The 18,785-nt window shown below is 36.3% G+C and overlaps 1 protein-coding gene across 1 annotated transcript in view; it reads right to left on the bottom strand.

The window, feature by feature from the left end:
* The window catches only part of Sec63 (translocation protein Sec63), a 63,786-nt gene that overhangs the window by 22,523 nt on the left and 22,478 nt on the right, over window positions 1-18,785 (bottom strand). The window contains exons 6-8 of the mRNA XM_083138315.1: window positions 5,281-5,373; window positions 4,411-4,572; window positions 1,024-1,322 (exon numbers count right to left, since the gene is read on the bottom strand). Of these exons, the coding sequence (XP_082994441.1) occupies window positions 1,024-1,322; window positions 4,411-4,572; window positions 5,281-5,373 (554 nt within the window). The remainder of the gene's footprint in view (window positions 1-1,023; window positions 1,323-4,410; window positions 4,573-5,280; window positions 5,374-18,785) is intronic.

Genomic DNA, 18,785 nt, shown 5'->3' with positions numbered 1-18,785 from the left:
GGAGGAAAGAGAGAAAGAAGAAAATTGGATTATGAAGGTGGGGTTAAGAAATGGTTATAAAGTAGAGGAAATGAGGAGAATAAAGAAGGGGGCACTTAAAGTCTTGAACAATGAAGGTGGAAAGAAGGGGATAAGTAAGAATAACAAGGTAGGGGAAACAGAATACAAATACGTCGGCATCCCGTATGTAAAAGGGGTATCCGAAAAGTTTGACAAAATTCTAAAAGGCTTCAGGATAAAAGGGGGAATGAGAGCTCCCCGAAATATCGAGGAATTTTTTACTGAATATAAAAAGGATGGAAAAGGGCGAAAAGATGTCAGAGATGAGAAGGGCGTATATAAGATTACTTGTTCTTGTAATAAAGCGTATATTGGACAAACTGGAAGAAGCATGGGAACTCGTTGGGACGAGCATGACAAGGATATTAGGGAACTATCTCCGAAGACCGGGCTTTCTGAACATATTTTAGAATTTAAACATAAGGTTGGAAAAAGAGAAGTTGTAAGAACGGTTCATAAACAACCTGATTTGAACGTTCACGAGGCCGCAAATATTTGTGTTGATAGAGGGAAAAAATTAAACAGGCATGGCGGTAACTTGAATGAAGCCTGGATTCACATGTTTAAGCGGTGGGGAAATAATAGTAGTGAGTCTGTTAAATTCCATGTCACGCCGGAAGTGGCCCGCGCTGCTTCGGAGTCTGTGGAGTTTTCATTGGAAGGAATGTAGCATTCGTACGCTACTACAGCCATTCCTTCAATATGGTAATACGGGCACACTAATCTTTTAGCATTATCTCTTAGCCTACATGGCAGTTTTAACTTCAGGTATTTTTAAATTCCATTTCCTATCACCCTCTTTAACCTAATCCTGGATTTTTTATGTTCTTGACGAAGTATTTTATATACTGAAAAGTGACCTGAAGAAGCGAAGCGTAGCTTCGCGAAACGTCGTCTGCAACTTTTATACTCACTCACGTAAGTTTTTTAACATTTTTATATTTTTATAAAATTAACACTTACGTCCCTATGTTAGAATAGCAACGAATTAGATGAAAAATAAGTGTAATGATTAGTGTGATGGAGAACTTACTTCTTCGGGCATATGCTAGCAAAATAAGCTGAGACACACAATTCACCATTTCCTGTATCAAGTAGGGGCATTTCTTCACAATAATCATTCGATCAATATCTAAAGATTTCGCTGGAAGTGACGTTCGTGACAAGTGTGCATATAGTAGAGCACGAGCCTTTATGGAGTAGCCGTAGCACAATGGGCGCTCCTTGTTCTTCTCCCCTAAGTTTGGAATTTGTTTAATTAGCTGCAATTAAATGATGAAAGCATTATGACCCAGTGTTACATAAAATTAATTAAATCAATGTCACATCACATGCTGATACTTAAGTAGGGTTCCCATTCATTTTGCCAAACAAATTCCAGGATTTTTCCACGTTGTTTCAAATAAATCTCCACACCATTCTGCAATGTTTTTATCTTACTTAAATAAGGTAAGTTAAATTTTCACCATCCCATGAAGGCACATTTAGGAGGTCTGGGGGTAGGGCCCACACATTCTCGATCTCTGCCATTTTGGAGATGATGTGATCATCACCACAATTCGGGTGCCTTTACTCCAGGGTTACCCCCAAGATAGCCTGATTTGAGGCTGGGTGAGCCCCAGAGCTGCTTTATGCGGGAAAAGGCCAGAAAAAGTCTGACCTTAAATCACCCACCCCAGGAATCGAACCTGGGTCTCCAGTGTGGAAGTCAAGACACCCAACCAACCAGAACACCACTGCAAAAGATCTTACTTAAATGCTGAATATTTTTTGAGCGAAAAGTTGGGACTCCTGTTACATATTCTTAAGTACAGTGTGTGCCATAAAAATGGGCTTTTTTTAAAATCCAACAAAACTAATATTACATTTTATTAGAAAAAAATTCACATTACAAAAAAAGCACATCAACTACCCCTTTACACACTGCCATTTGATAAATATGCAGTCAAAATCACTTGCATGGTTTGAAAATTATGTCCTGCAGGTGACCCACATATCGTTGTTGACACTCAGGTAACCTGCAACAGAAATGGCATGTTTCAACATCTGAATAGGAATGTTTATAATTTCCATATGGATGTTTTTTGTTTTTTTTTTGGTGCATGGCAGGCTTGCATACACCTCATGTTTTAGGTGCCCCCACAGGAAGTAATCACAAATGGGTAAATCTGTGTAACAGGCATTGATGCAGTTGATGGGGATTCTGCTCTGACCAGTAATGAGAGTTTTGTTCTGCAGTTGCAGAATGACACTGATCACATCACCTTAAGTTATAATCAAGATCAAGAAGGTGTGGAAAAATTCCCACCTCAGATCACTCACTGTAGGAATTGAACCCACGTCTCCTGCATGATGATTAATTCCCCCATGTTTCAACTATTCTTTCATGCATTTGAAGTTCTTCAATCAGATTTTATCACTGGTTACGTAGTATAATTGATTACTTTCAAATTGGTGGGTGGGTTGGCACATAGGGCCATACGGAGAAAAATCCCCTTATCTAAATATTTTACTAAAGATGTTAAAACAGGGGGTGTAAGAAGCCCCTAGAGAAAAGTTAAAAGTGCAAGTTGTAAAGGGACCTGCCCAAAATAAACACAACACATTAGAAAGTAACAATAAACTAAAAAACTTAAGATGATTGCAAAACATGTTAAGATTATAAGTCTCAACGTTACATGCAATTGTGCCATTGAGCAGCGAGACAAATACAATTTAAAATTATGGTTCTGTCTGCGATTCATAGATGTCACAAAACATCTTTCCGTTGCTCTACATTTTGAATATATTGAGTCAGCCATGTGAGAAACTGAAGGGGTATGGGTGAAGTTTCTGTGGTCCATCAACAATAGGCAAAAAAAAATCCATGCTATAAAATGACAAGTTATCAGTATGAAGAACAGTGGCAGATTTAGTAGAGAAACTACACAAGCTTTACACATAAGCAAGAAAAACAACAAAGTGGATGTTCAAGGAAAACTTCACCTTGTGACAGAGTCATGTCATTTTCCAAAAACAATTCTACAAATTAATGAGAAGTATTGATATCACATGTACATAATAAGTTCAAAAACTAAGTAAGTCTTGAAGCTCTCCTGGCGATGAATGATGAAAAGATTCTCTCATGATATCGACCAGGTGAGTTGTGGAAAGGATTCAAAGCTTTTGAGAACTAATGTCACTCTCATCTTCAGGTTAGAAGTGCAGTCCTGAGCATCAACCCGGTGTATGTGTGTTCCAGCAGAGCAACGCAGTAGACCATCTTCACCGGGAGCCTCCATCTCCAAATTCATATAAACCGGGTTGACACTCAGCACAGCACTTCTACTCTGGAATCCTCTCCACAACTCACCTGGTTGATAGCCCGACAGAATCTTTTGAAGTTCCCTAACTGTTTCCTGGTCCTGAGAGAGATTCCTATAGTGCATTAAGGAAACCAATCCTAGCTACAATCTCCATAAAGAACAGACAAATTTTGTTCTGTCAGAGAAAGAAGTTAAATGTGCACCATTAGGAAAACCTGTAGAACACTATTGGGGCAAGACTGGCAAAGTATAAGTCTCCAAATGTACGTGTATGGAAACAACAAGATAACATTCCATTTGTAAGGTCTGATATAAGTGCAGAAGAATGCAATAAGTTGGTAGGCACAATGTAGAGAAGGAAGGCTGGTAGAGCAATTGACCATTAAAATTATGGAGAAAAGTCTCAAATGTTATTTGTCACTGTGAAAATAACATTTTCAGGTCATAAGCTATTTATTAAAAAATAATTTTAAAGAGTCAAGGAAACAGGGGGATATAAATTTCTGTCAGCACTAATAATAATAATAACAATAACAGCCCATGGTGCAACAGCCAATGAGAGCCAGGGCATACTTACCAACTGCCAGCACCACTCCCACTTGCTGAGGTAAGAGATCATCCAAACAGTTATGGGGTGATGCATGGTCACCACGACAAACCCCTCCCCCCTCATTATAGGTTTTTATGACTGGGTTATGCTACTCGTTCACAGCTCCCCCAATTTTCTCACGATGGCACATGGCCACCGGCACCATACAGCCCGAAATCTCAGGAGAAAAGTCGTTAAGCTTCTCCCCCAGGAGACTTGAACCTGCGTGTGTCTTGTAGCCAGAGTGCAAAATGTGACGCCTTAGACTGCATGGTAACTGTGCAGGGCAGCAACAGTACACAAAAATTTATAAATATTCTGGACTATGTTAAATTGTTAAAATTTTTCAAGTTTTGGTATCGCTGGTAATCTATAAGACTGTCAGTATTGGTTCAGTCCTAGCAAATATAAAATCAATTTTGATTTCAGAAATGGCAAAAAATAAAAGTCGCTCACCATAGGCACTTCAACGTTATCCGTAGATCTCTCCTGGATCTCCGAGTTGTGACCTTTTTCAAATTCTAAAGATGCAGCCAAAATCATTAATGCTCTTTTAAGAGGCATAGATGGTGTCTTGTGGAAAAAATAGTAATACATCTGAGTTGTGTCTAACAAAACCTGAAAAATGAAAATATCTCGTCAGTATCACAAAATTAAGATTGGAAATAACAATAGTATATACACCTTATAAATTCTGGGTGAACAACATAACCTAGATGTTCATGTATGCTTGAATACTCCAAGTTGATATTATTAAGGTTTTCTTATATAATTATGTAACTATAATTTAGTATGACAGGAACAAATTATGTATAGAAGAGGTTTTCTTGGGCAATCAGCCAGGTGATTTCCGGAAAGGTTTCCGAGCTTTTAAGAGTTAACATTACTCTCATATTCAGGGATTGAAGAAAACCTCTACAAGGAAAGATTCAAGAATTATTTTAAAAAAATTATAAATTGAATAGTCAATGTAATCATTAAATTTAACCATACTATACTGCTGTTTTATCAAAGCAGCCCTGGTTCCATGGCTCAGCTGGTAGAGCAATGGTACAGCATTCCAGAGACCCATGTTCGATTGCATTTTTCCTTACACTTCTACAGAGCACAGCTTCTGTGTGTACCAATATCTAAGGTTAGGTTTTTACAGTAAAATAAATTGAAAATATTCAGCACAAAATTGTGCTCAAGTGAAACTACCAATTTGGAGAAAAATAACACCAAAAACTGAATAGAGTAACACAGATTTTGGGAAAAGAGGAATCAAAGTCCTGACTTATAATTAAACAACACAGGGCAATATTCTTGTATGAAGGTAAAACTTACCTGATCACCTGAATAACGAATTGACTTGTACCACCACATTCCAACAACAGTTGGTAGGGCCACCATGAACACCAAGGCATACAACCCTAAAACCTGCAAGAAACGATACAGAATTATTCAACATATTTAGAACGAAGTCATTCAGAAAGAAACACTACAGATTTTTTTTTTTATGGAGAGGAAAAACTAATAATAAAAGCACACACTTTGGACATTGTCAAGTTATTCTTAGGACCAATTTCTTGCAGACTTGACACAAAGATACATGTTTGATAGAATGGAAATGCTTAATGAAAGCCTGACTTATGTTCCTGGATTCTGTATTTTCTATATTATAAGTAATGTAGCCGCATGCCACAAATGTATATTCAATTTGTCACTAGATACATTTATTATAAAATTCTGTTGACCCAAGATTGTAAGTTCAGCTTTAACTAAATAAATATTACCAAATTCTCTGTACAAAACATAAAACAAAATGAAATAGACAAAGGAAATTATATTTGCACAAGGGGAAGTAAAAAAAAATAAGGTTCCCTAATGCACATTTTTCTTTATATATTCCAGGTAGAGCTGCTTCCTGGTCAAGAGGAAGCTTATACCTTGATGTCTATGAGGCAGGAGTTTCCAGTTTCAGTTCGACATACATTCTGAATAATTCACATTCAAAATGGCTGCTGCACTGTCTGTGTGGACACAAGAGGAGGTGCGATCAGTTATTCTGTTTTTATGGGCATAAGCGTTATTACCAATAGAAATTCAAAATGAACTACAAGCTGTTCATGGTCCACATGTGCAGCATGTGCATAAGTGGTGTCAGGATTTCAGTGGTCTCATGAGTATGAAATATGAGGAAAGGAGCCGACGTCCTTCCACGTCAGAAGATGCGGTCCCTGCAATTAAGGAGGGTTTGTGGGCTAATCGACGAGTGTCACTTAAAGAGTGAAACATCTTTGTGGTCAAGATTCCATCTTCTATCGATAAAGGTTTGGCAAATGGATTTCTCACCTAGACAAGTGCCTCAACAGAGAAGGTGACTACGTTGAAAAATAGTGGAAGGATGTATCTTCGTTGCACATGTAAAAATGTCCATTAACATATAGTATACAAAAGTCTATAAGTTGGGAACCTTATTTTTTTACTTTCCCTCGTATTTTTCTTATTTTCCATTGTTTTTCTGCACTTTTGGCTAATTGCAACAATAGAAGTAAATGCCAATCAAGTGACATTTACAAACTATGATACCCAGGTCGAAACTCAGACATGGAACCTTCATTAGTGAGACTGAGTCAACCACTCACTCATCAGGGTGGCTACAGACAAGCAAAAATGAAATTCCCTGACTTTTCCAGGTTTTCCATGACAAATTTTGTATTTTTCCCTGACAATTATAAACTAAATCCTCGTCTTAGTAAATGGAAATAATAAACACAGCTTTCAGGTATGGATATGGTAAATACCTGTATTAGTTTGCAAGAAATTTACCTCATTTCTTAATGATTTATATTCAAACTGGAAAATAGTGAATCTATAAAATTATTATAATTCACAAACTAAAGAATTTTACATGGATTTTTTCACATGCAGGTAGTTTTAAATAATATATCTGCAACAATATGGCTATTTTTAAATTTACAACTAAATGAAATTAAACCAAATTAGTTGTTTTATTTAGCACCATACCATAGTGAAAAAAGATATTACAAATATAGTAATACTCACCTAGTCATTCATTCTTCCAATTCCTTACTCAATAATTTGGTTAATGTCAAATTTCAAACGTCACTTAAAAATATATTCATGTTAAAAGAGAACACCTTTTAATAATGGGCACACAGAACAACACTCAGAGAATCTGTTAACTATGTACACAATACTTCTTGAACCTTATATTTTGTCATATATTATGCTATTTATTTATGTTCATCATTATTATTTTTTTAACAAGAGTCAATTTTTGCATGCCCCCACACACGGAAAAAAACACGTAATGACAAAAACAGAACATTAAGAATAGTAGTCTACTTTTTTAACTTTTCAATTTCATCATTGATCATGTTGACTTCTTTCTGTGCATCTTCCATTACTTTTGCTTTCTTTGCTTCAAGATCTCGTACCATTTTTATTGAATGTTTTCTATGTGCAACTTCTGTGCTTTTGAGTTCTTCTTCTCTGCGGCGCCTGTTAGACGCTTCTGAGAAACGTGTACGTGCATTCTTTACTGCACACATCATGCTTTTGGAAACTGATACATTTTCAATTCCACCCACAGAAATTACAGAATCATAAATAATCCTCCTTGCAACTAGTGTTTCTTCTTTCATATTATCTGCCAGACATTCTGCATTGATAGAAAATCCTCTTTCCAAGTTGGAATTTCCGTGCGAAAAGATCAAAACCATTTCAATCAGTAGTTTCAGTTGCTTGAACTGATTCTCCAAAATCTCAACCCAAAATTTATCCACACGCTCAGTTCTTCTACTATATTTCTTCAGTGATTCATTAACATAGGGTTTGGAGCACAATTCTTTAAATTCTCGTATAATTCTGTCTGCTTTTGTGCCATCCAACCAATTACTTTCCACAAAATGTGTCAAAAGACAATGTAGACGCCTTGCACCTACCACGGAATTTGCAGCTACATTAGGGTCTAGACATGATATTGCTTTTGTCAACTTATATCGCAGTGGGGATTTCTCAATAAGTTTGGAAGCAAGCTTCTGTAAACATCTCCTGCAATCTTTGCGAAAACTTAACACATCACACTCTTTTAATGGCTGACTTTTCTTGATAGCATTTCGGGTGGCAAATCCAAGGTCAACGTGTGTTGCAGGAAGCAGGTTTTCCTTGTTTGTGACATCTACCTCAACACAGGATGAACTTGCATTAAGAACTTCAGATTTTACAAATCTGTTCATCACATTTTTCAAAACAGATGACATGGTATCATACAGGAAAGGTGCAAGGGGTGCATCACTTTGAAATTCTCTTAAAAATGGTTCTAACTCTGATGCAAGTGACTTGTAAAATGTAAGTTTTGCAAGAAGCATCTTGTCCTCCAATACTTTTGCTACAGTTTTAAAGCTTACTGTGGTAGGTGTCTTCTTGTCAGCTTTAGACTCCTCTAACATATGCTATTATGTGAGGTAAAATATCAATTGCTCTTTGAGCAACACCAGTATTATCGAGCCAACGAACAGAACAAAACTTTTGTGGGAAAACATTTGAGTTTGAATAATATATATACTGTGCTCGTCGGGCTGGCACATCCTTGAACAAATTATAAAGTGCTCTTAGGAACTCAATAATTCTCCAATCAGTTGTCTGTATTGCAGTTTTGAATGCTAAGTGCATTGTATGTAAGCCACAGCTTCCAATATCCATTATTATGGGATCATTGGGATCCCTTTTCAAGTCCAACTTAAGGTCCTGTAACAGACGAAAATTAACATTTGGTCCATCCATTGAAACCTGCACTATTTTATGTAAGCTGAGTGGTGATAGTGCCTCTTTTATTGCGCATAGGAGTTCTGAAGCTGTAGTGTGTCCTAAAAATGCTGAAGTTAAATACCTTGTGCACACTTGGTCTTGCTCCTTGTCCCAGAATCGAACAGTTATGTCCATTTGCTGCTTTTGAGACACTTTATTTAGAGACTCATCAAAGCCCACAACAAAAAAATTACACTCTGAAACCTTGTGAATAAGTTTATCTTTAAAATATGGCGAAAGTCCATGAACTAAAGTGTATGCTATTTTATCACGTTGAAGTTGCATTTTCTGTGCAATTTTACTGTCCGAAAACATAGCCTTAAATAATTTCACATCCTTACCAGCAGTCCTCATTGATGTATGTGTCATCACACTTTCTATGCACCACAGCACCTCTGCTTTTATTATTTCATAGTTTAGAAGATATCCCTTTATGCCATGAGAACTTTGCACTGTTTCTGTCATAGCTTCTGATCCTTGATCCAAATTTGCTGAAGTAGTACTAGGTCCTGCTGAAGGTTCTTGTTGAAGAGTTGTTCCTCCTGAAGTTGGTAACTTTTGGTCTTTTATTAAATAAGCTGCGATGGAAGGCGTTTTTTCGGTGTTAGAAACTGAATTTGTATGTTTCTTTCCTTTCATATGACTTACAACTGCTTGCTTACCCATGTTACTAAGTGCAAATGTAGTATTGCAGAGAGTGCATCGAGCGGAAAACTTGTCACCTGCTACCTCCCGGATCCAAGAAAATGATGGATCTGAAGCCCAGTTTGGGTTAAAAGAAGTCTTTCTATACTTCGACATGTTTCTTGAATTCCTAGCTGAAAATAATAAGAAAAAAAAGAGAGTCATAATTATTGCTGTTTATTATTTATCTGCAAACTAAAGAACATAACAAATCTTGAATACAATACATTGAAAATATGGCATTTCATACAATGTATTTTTAGAAAGTGATAGTGTCTCAACCAGAAACGCAACTAGCGTATTTCATATTCTGTAACAATGCTCTACTATCAATTTCTAAAACCAAACACTTGAATGTGCTGAATTTGACGCTGCAGGATTGCTGAACAACATTAGCACATGACTATAATTTCGGAGTATGACTAAACTACAACAAATAGTATTCAAATAGTAATAATGCCATTTATTGTCCGAGTTTTGTATTTCCTATAGTGTTTGTGCAGAAAACTGAATAAACTGAACTCTGTATTTTCACCTCCACAAGCACGATTAAGAAAAAATAAATAATAGAGGAAACACAATGGCACAAAAATGTGCTTTAGTAATATTAGTTCTCATTCAGTAATATCTTTTTCAAATGTTCTTCACAGCAACAACGGTAAAAAAAGATTCACTCAATACCTGTCCTAAATACATTGAATGTGGATGAAATATTTTTTGGTACAGTTTCCTGTGAGCTAGTGTGGACTGGACTATTGAGAATGGACGTCGGAATTTCTTGATTACAGTGTGAATGTGAATTAAAACTTCTCTTCTGTACAGCTATATATATGTCTACTAAAAATACACTTTGAAAGAGTGTTGAATTTATATATATATAAAAAATTCACTACCATGATACAAGAATGAGATTTGCACCGAGTAAAATGTAAAAACAGCACTCTAGACATCAAGAAGTTGTTATTAATGGGAATCTCAATTTCTCATATTTTTGAAAATCAAAATTTGTATTTTCAGTTTATGAATTATTTTCTAATGAATATTAAAAAAAATCATACAATGTAATTTATCTCCAAGTGCATTGTTCTAGGAACACTTCAATTTCCTTTATTAAAGGGCGAGGTTCAGCCTGTGGCTGTTCTGCCACCTAACCCCGATGGATACATATACATACTAAATGTTCGTACAATAACAAAGAATAAAGAAAGAAACATAAAGACGACACAAAAAGAACAAATACTTGTACATAGATTCTCATTGTTTCCATGGCGTTTGATTTCAGATGGGAATAGTTTCCTTAAATATCTCTTCAAAGGTGGCTGGAGTGTGGTGTTGATCATTTCACATCAACTATAGCTAAGACAGAATATGTGGAGCCCTGTATCTCCACCCCCCTCCCTTGTGCCTTCGTAGCATGGTGCAATGCACAGGAGAGAGATTTACCTTTATTCCTTGCAAATATATAAACCTTGGAAACATACAAAACCTTTAATTATGACAAAATGAGGGCAATATTTTGTGAGAAATGTTTTATATTAATATTATTGAATTATGTGTAAATCTTAATATGAACTAGAAATTTTATGACGTTACTGAATGAATAAGGATTATTTAGAGATTTACTTCAAGTATACAATACCTCTTCCACGAGAAATGTATTGTATAATTTATTTATACATAGGCTAGCAAATTATACGCATATAAAGGTAAAAAAAAAAAGGTAAAGTGTTCCCCTGTGCATAGCACCACGCCATGAAGGCGTATAGGGGGTGTGGGGGTAACGCCCCACACTTTCTTGATCCGGTCGTGAGTGGGGGTGATGTGATCAGCATCACGCCCCTGACCGCCTTTACCCCCCAGGGTTTCCCCCAGGTACCCATGTTATTCGACGCTGGGTGGGCGCCGGGGCCGCTTCCATCGTTAGAAAAGTTCCCGGATTTGAACCGGCCGGGGATCGAACCCGGGACCTTTAGCATGGTAGTCAGACGCGTTACCGACTGAGCCACCGCGGCACCTGTACGTATTCTAAAGTTTAGATAAATCGAAGTGAACATTTTTTTGAAATTTTGAACTTCGAATAGGCTTATTTTTTTAATTGCCCATTATTGTTTCTTTCTGTATTCTAAACTCGAGAAAAGTATCGCCTTAGATTTGCAATCTTTGCCGTCTAGAACCAAGCCACTTTTTGAAGGAATTAGCAAATGTTCACAAACCATGGGCTAGATTTATTTTCCTCAAAAAACATTGAACAGTTCAATGAAATAAAACTAAACGTTTAGTGGCAAGTAAGAAGTCTTCAAATGAATCAGGAGTAGTAAAAGAAGTAAAATAAAAGGTTAATCCAGTACATGTTCATATGCTGCAATAGTTTCACGTTGGACCAAGTCGAGTTGGAGTTGCGAATGCAATCAAATTAGGTCAGAAGAGAGAGGGTGATTCACCCTTCAAGTCTGATGCATTTACTCATTTTAGTAACCATGAAAATTAATGAAAGAAACTATACATACAAACTGCAAACTTTTCCGATTTATTTTTATTAGTAAACGAGATTAAATCGCAAAGAAGAGAGAGCGCAAACTTTTGCGTATGTCTACATCCATATGCAGCATGGAACACCTCGCACAAATTAGCAGCTTATGACAATATAAATAATACATTGTCATAACAACATTTGAAAATGGTTAGGCTAAGTTCAAAGTTCCACATTTGTGCAATATTTTTTATAAGTTGGTCATAACAGTTATTTTTGACTGGCAATATGAAAAACAAATATCTTCAATCATATGTGTTCTTTCAGACAAGAAAGATATGATACATTCAAATTTATAATTAAATTTATTGAAATTGTGTACATTTGCAGTGGCTTCAAGGTTTATACACAAAGGTCAACTCTTTAAAATTGTTCAATGTATAATATGATGTCATACTTGGTATTTTGTATCAACATTCAAAAAATGGTAATTGTAATCATTAGATAAGTATATTGTGATATACATAGTAAAATAGCTGTAACAGAGCAAATATGTACATTTGCAACACAAACATTCAAGCTGTTAAGCACTTATGGACAAAAATATAAAACAAAAACAATTGAAGATTGCACATACTAAAAGATCTGGCTTGAACTAGTTGCTCTGATACTAGTTGTCTGTGACTTGGGAAAGGATCTCAGGATGGAAAAAAGATAAGTACAGATTTAGCAATATGGAATGGTGATATATTTGTACAATAATTGTTGCTTTTAAAGCATTAAACTGGGCAATGTGATAATAACTTGGATGCTTAAGTTATATAGAAGCCTTTTATGACTTGAATGAACTTTGATCATGATATAATCTGATAAAGATTCGAAAGTTGTGCAATGACACTGATATGTATAATGGATGCCATGTTGAATTGGAAGCAGTGAATAAGTATCTGTTTTCATCTTCCTTAACGGACAGGCTTGTAAATGTTACAGTTCCTCAAATAAGTGCTTGGAGGAAGGTTGCATAGAGTGACAGTTATATGTTCTACGTTTGGATGTGGTTTGATCAGATGATGAATCTTGAAAACTGAAGCTCAGAATTGTGGATACAAGGACTTGCTTTATCCTGGAAGGAGATAACAGAGATATTTTCTTCTTATGTGTAGCATTGATATGTTATAAATGCTCTTGTACTTTTTGTTGTTTCTAGTTTTTTTTTATTTTTATCAATATAATAATTATAAAGGTATTTATTATTGTTTGAATATAAACACAATTCATCAGCATATGTAAATTGAAATTTCCTTTCCAATATAGCACCATAGCTACTACCTATTGTGCTGATACTGAGTTTGAATTATACTGACCATAAAAATGGTTAAAAGCTAAAAGCCCTAAATCTCTCCTAACCTAATAACGTTAGCATTATTAGATTTGTAATTATGAAAATAATGCAAGTTAAGTTTGGTATTAGGAAATTTTTGTGATCACGTGATGCTTTGATTACGGTCAATGTCCAACGTGTGCTGTCCGAGGGAACAAACCGGCAGCTTTTACCGGCGCCGGACAAAAAAGAGGCAATATGACATTGCGTTGTTCTCCCACCTTTCATTCATTTCTCAGCAGTGTGAAAACTATCCTCTTTCTCCTGCTCGCTACCTTCAAACCATATTTGTTTCAGCTGACGATTTATCAGGATTTGTGAAAATTGAGAAAACATTAAAATTACAACTCTGAAAACATCGTTGTGGTTATCTTGGATAAGAAAAAGTTAGTAAAAATAGCTTCATATCTTATTCGAACTGTGCTCTTGTACAATTTTAAAACAACACGTAGGTCTTGATGCTTCGAGTTGGTTGGTGTTTTAAGTCCACTTTATGCACAGTAAGGCTAATCGGGACTGGACCTACGGTTTAAAGTGGGATCCGAACCACTGTGCCATGTGCCTCCACCGGGTATCGAACCCGGGACCCCTTGACTGCAAGGCGACGACGCTACCACTGCGCCATCGGGGAGGCCCTTTGATGCTTCGATTAGTCTCTTTTTTTTTTCCAATATGAAAGAAATCATGCAAAACGAGGAAAAAAAATACTGTACTATAATTGAGCGGAGATTACTAAGCTATGGAACAGCAGTTCATGAAGTGAAAAAGTAAATAAAATCATACCACAAGCATCAGAGAACACATAAATGGTTATTTTAATTATTTGATCATACTTTCTCACTCGATATAAATTGCATAATATGTTTACTGAAATTTGATGTTCAAGCAAATGACAACTTTCGTGTCACCGTTAACTAGATCTCTAGTCAGAAGAAACGTTTCCCTATCAGTTGGAGCACACAGGGTAGGGATTTAACAGTCCATGTATCTATTCTCTCCTTCTTTCTTTCTCTCTCTCTCTCTCTCTCTCTCTATTCCGAAGGAAAGAGAGAAAGAAGGAAGGAAAGAGAGAAAGAAAGAAGGAAAGAGAACGAAGGAAAGAGAACAAAGGAAAGAAAAAAAGGAGAGAAGGAAAGAAGAAGAGAAGGAAAGAAAGAACGAGAGAAGGAAAGTAAGAAAGAAGGAAGGAAGGAAAAAGAAGGAAAGAAAGAAAGAAGAACTATCAATTTATTTTTGTTACTTTACATCACTACAAGAAGGATGAATGATGTATTGATGAAACAGATGAACATCCATAATTTACATTACACATATTGAGCAATGTTGAATGTTTTCCTTCTACTATTTTCCTGAAAGCCAATCAAATACGAGGAGGAATATACAGATACATGAATAAAAGTAGAATGAATTTACAACAACCAGACAGTTCCAAAGGATACATACTTTATCATTGTGATCTAAAAAAATAAACACAAATAAATACTTACCATAGGCTATACTTCTCAATTCTGCTTTACTCTTGCTTACTCAATCTTCACGTACAGAGAAAACGACCACGCAACATAAATACCCAACTGCGATCTAATCCAAGTTCAGTTAAAAGCTTACGCTGGCTGCGCTGCTGCAAGAAATCTACACTTTGCTGGTTTTAAATTTTGTTGTTTCCTTTCATCCTTTCAAATCTCTGGGTTCATAGCAGCATAAGGAAAAAGATAATAGATTCATACTCAGAAACAAAACTTGAAACTGTGGATTAAGATACGCTGATTCATATCAGTATCTTCTTAGGACCTGCATGCTATTTCTCTTTCTCTGTAAAGGAAAAAAATTAACCCTTGAACACATAAGCGAGATTTTGGCAGGGTGAATTCGCGGCTTGTTCGATGCCCACCTGGCAACACATAAAATCTGCTTGGCGCCAGACACACTAATCCTTGAACTTGCTCCTCAGGATTACAAGTTCTGAAATTCAAATAATGGAATCGTACAAAACAAAGTGTCATGTTTCCTTAAATTGCAAATGGCACTTCTTCAGTACAAACCTTCACACTATATAAGTAGTGTGAAACTGACAACACGCAGTTGCCATTATTGTCGCCAAAGGGAGTAATATATACAGTATATATATATATATATATTTAATTTAAGCAATTTATAGGAGAGGAATCTACTGCACTGTACAGGTATCTAATTTATCAGACAGAAACACTTGATAACAGCTTCCGAAATAAAGCTCCAGTCCAATAACAATAGGCGAAAAGTGTAAGTTTAGGGCTGGCAGAGAAACAACGGTTACTGAGGAAATGGAAATGTTTTTAGGATTAACTGATTCAAGTATTTATTATATTAAAATATCTGCTTATTATTTACATTGGACATCAGTGGCAGATTAATCTCTTGTGATAAGGTTAAAAGAGTGGAGGAAATGAGGGTGACTTAACATGTGAGTGTAGCAGAAAACTGAAGTTGGGATAATGCACTTGTCAATCTTTTATAACGTTTACCCATGCAGATTTCTGTTTCACGTTGTCATGACTTCATTCACTAGATATACCCTGATTTGTTGCATTCTTCTTGATTTCGAAGAACAGTTCATTGTTATTATAAACATGATTAGTATTCCACCCGGAAAAGAAAGAAAAACGTTGTATACTGCTAAATAAATAAGATATGGCAATTCAAAAGAAAATGAAATTCCAACTAAAAAATGTTGGAAATCTTGCAAGTTCTATGTACACAAACAAGGCCTAGAAAAGACAAGAATCTTGGATTTCATGGAATTTTTCGTTGTTTTAGGACATTTTTTTTAAAAAAATCGCTAAAAGCACCAACAATTCACATTTTATGCCAAATTCGCATTATTTCGATATTTCGAACGGCTGAAAAATGTGTCCAGACATCACTGCACATTCATAAACACAACTTCGCAGCAATTACCATTTTTCACGGTTTTCGCGTTTGCGAAAAATCAATGTCCCTACTAATTGGAAATTACTTTTTGGCCACCCCTCGTATAAATCTGTAGATGGACAGTGAAAATTTAGCAGGACTGGCAGAGAAAAGTCAATTCTTGAAGAAAGTGATGATTGAATGATTCGAGTAAATATGATATTAAAATATTTACGTATTTATTATTAGTATTTTATTTCATAATATTGGACATTAACTTCACTCAGTGAGAGATTAATTATCATCTCTCACGAGTTTAAACAAACAGGACAGAGAGTGGCATTAATTTCATTGCAATACTAGTGTTGCAGTAAATTTGAGGTTGCGAGCATGCACTTGCCAATTTTTATAACGTTCACCAATGCAGATTTATGTTTCACTTTTTCTTCATAGTATTCAATATATATCCCGTTTGGTTGGATTCTTCTTGATATCTAATAATAGTGCAATGCCATTGTAAACGTATGTTAACTTGTGCGAAACCAGTAATACGTCAGGATGATGAAAGAAAACCTTCGTAAGCACTGCTACATTAAATAAGGTGAAGTGAGCCAGAAGAGTAATAAAATTCCAGCAGCATATCTTCAGTCTAAAGCTCTTCTTGTTTATGCATGCGATTTTTGTTGGATGTTGCAGTCCATGCAATTTGTGTCGCATGTTGTAGTGAGATACTTTGTCGGGTGGCGATATTCGACAAAAGTAGTATGTATTAATAGAACCTATTTTTTCCCATGTTCCTCCAGTTTGCCCAACAAAATGCCTTACTATCGGACGACGCCATCCGCTCTTATCCCCTCCATCTGTTGACAAGTCCCCTTACTACTCCCATACGGACAAGAAAAAATGATAATTCAATGCATTTTCCCCATAATATTTAGAGGCTAAACTAAACCTTTACTCCCCCGATGATACCATATGGTATCATCAGAGTAAGGTTGTACTGCCCCGATGATACCATATGGTATCATGGTGCTGATTACGAAATGAATGTGCTTTTTGGAACTTCGTACTCTTATGTTTGGGTCGAAACTCTGACACAGGTCTGGAGCAAGCCTGGGAAATTCATATTGATGACCAACCTCTCCCCCTCTCCGCAACATATCAATGCCACATTTCCGAACAGAGTTTCACATTTTGGCTCATTATTCAACTTGTATGGCACCCAGGAACATGAAACATGTTTCAATCAATCTCTTTGGAAACGTCCATTCCTTGAAGAGAATACTAAGGTTTGCGCCTTCTTCCCCAAAATAGTGGGAGAAGAGGGGCAAACTCCAGATTTTTATGTTTTTTTAAAATTGAAATTCGGTGGTCGCGCCCCCCAAACCCTTCCTCGGTTCGGCGTTCTGAATTATACACGGTTGCATGCTCTGATGTTTTAGCTGAAAAACAAAACTTATCCGAAGTAGATTGCTCTGATAGTGCCCAAGTTGTTACAATTTTCCTCCAAAAATGCAAATTACCTATTTTTCGTAAAAAAAAATAATAATCACATATTGGCTTATTATTCGACTTGTATGGCACCCAAGAACATAAAATATGTTTCATTCTCTTGAAAAATGTCCATTCTTTGGAAAGAATACTAAAATTTGCACCTTATCCCCAAAATAGTGGGAGAAAAGGGGGCAAATTCCAGATTTAATTTTTTTCATTCAAATTCGGGGGACGTGCCCCCAAGCCCCCTTCCTCGATCCGGCGTTCTAAATTGTGCACGGTTGCATGCTCTGATGTTTTAGATGCAAAACAAAACTTATACGAAGTAGATTGCTCACATAGTGGCCGAGTTATAACAATTTTCCTCCAAAAATGCAAATTACCTATTTTTCGTAAAAAAAAAAAATCACATTTTGGCTTATTATTCGACTTGTATGGCAACCAAGAACATAAAATATGTTTCATTCTCTTGAGAAATGTCCATTCTTTGAAAGGAATACTAAAGTTTTCGCCTTATCCCTAAAATAGTGGGAGAAGAGGGGGCAAATTCCAGATTTTATTTTTTTTCATTGAAATTCGGGGGACGTGCCCCCAAGACCCCTTCCTCGGTCCGGCGTTCTGAATTGTGCACGGTTGCATGCTCTGATGTTTGATCTGAAAAACAAAACTTATCCGAAGTAGATTGCTCCCATGGTGCCCGAGTTATAACAATTTTCCTCCAAAAATGCAAATTACCTATTTTTCGTAAAAAAAAATCAATTTTGACTTATTATTCAACTTGTATGGCACACAAGAACATGAAATATGTTTCATTCTTTTGAGAAATGTCCATTCTTTGAAAAGAATACTAGTTCGCGACCTCTCCCCAAAATAGTGAGGCAAGAAGGGGCAAACTACAGAGATTTACGTTTTTTTCCCCATTGAAATTCGGGGGTCGTGCCCCCAAGCCCCCTTCCTCGGTCCGGCGTTCTGAATTGTACACGGTTGCATGCGCTGATGTTTTAGCTGCAAAACAAAAGTTATCCGAAGTAGATTGCTCCCATAGTGCCCGAGTTATAACAATTTTCCTCCAAAGAGTGTTCGAATTTAAAATTCCCG

Source organism: Lepisma saccharinum, chromosome 16, assembly GCF_977018435.1.
Source record: "Lepisma saccharinum chromosome 16, izLepSacc3.1, whole genome shotgun sequence".
NCBI classification, from domain to species: Eukaryota; Metazoa; Arthropoda; class Insecta; order Zygentoma; family Lepismatidae; genus Lepisma; species Lepisma saccharinum.
The sequence above is the reverse complement of the archived record's forward strand: the minus strand, read 5'-3'. Positions and strand labels throughout refer to the sequence as shown.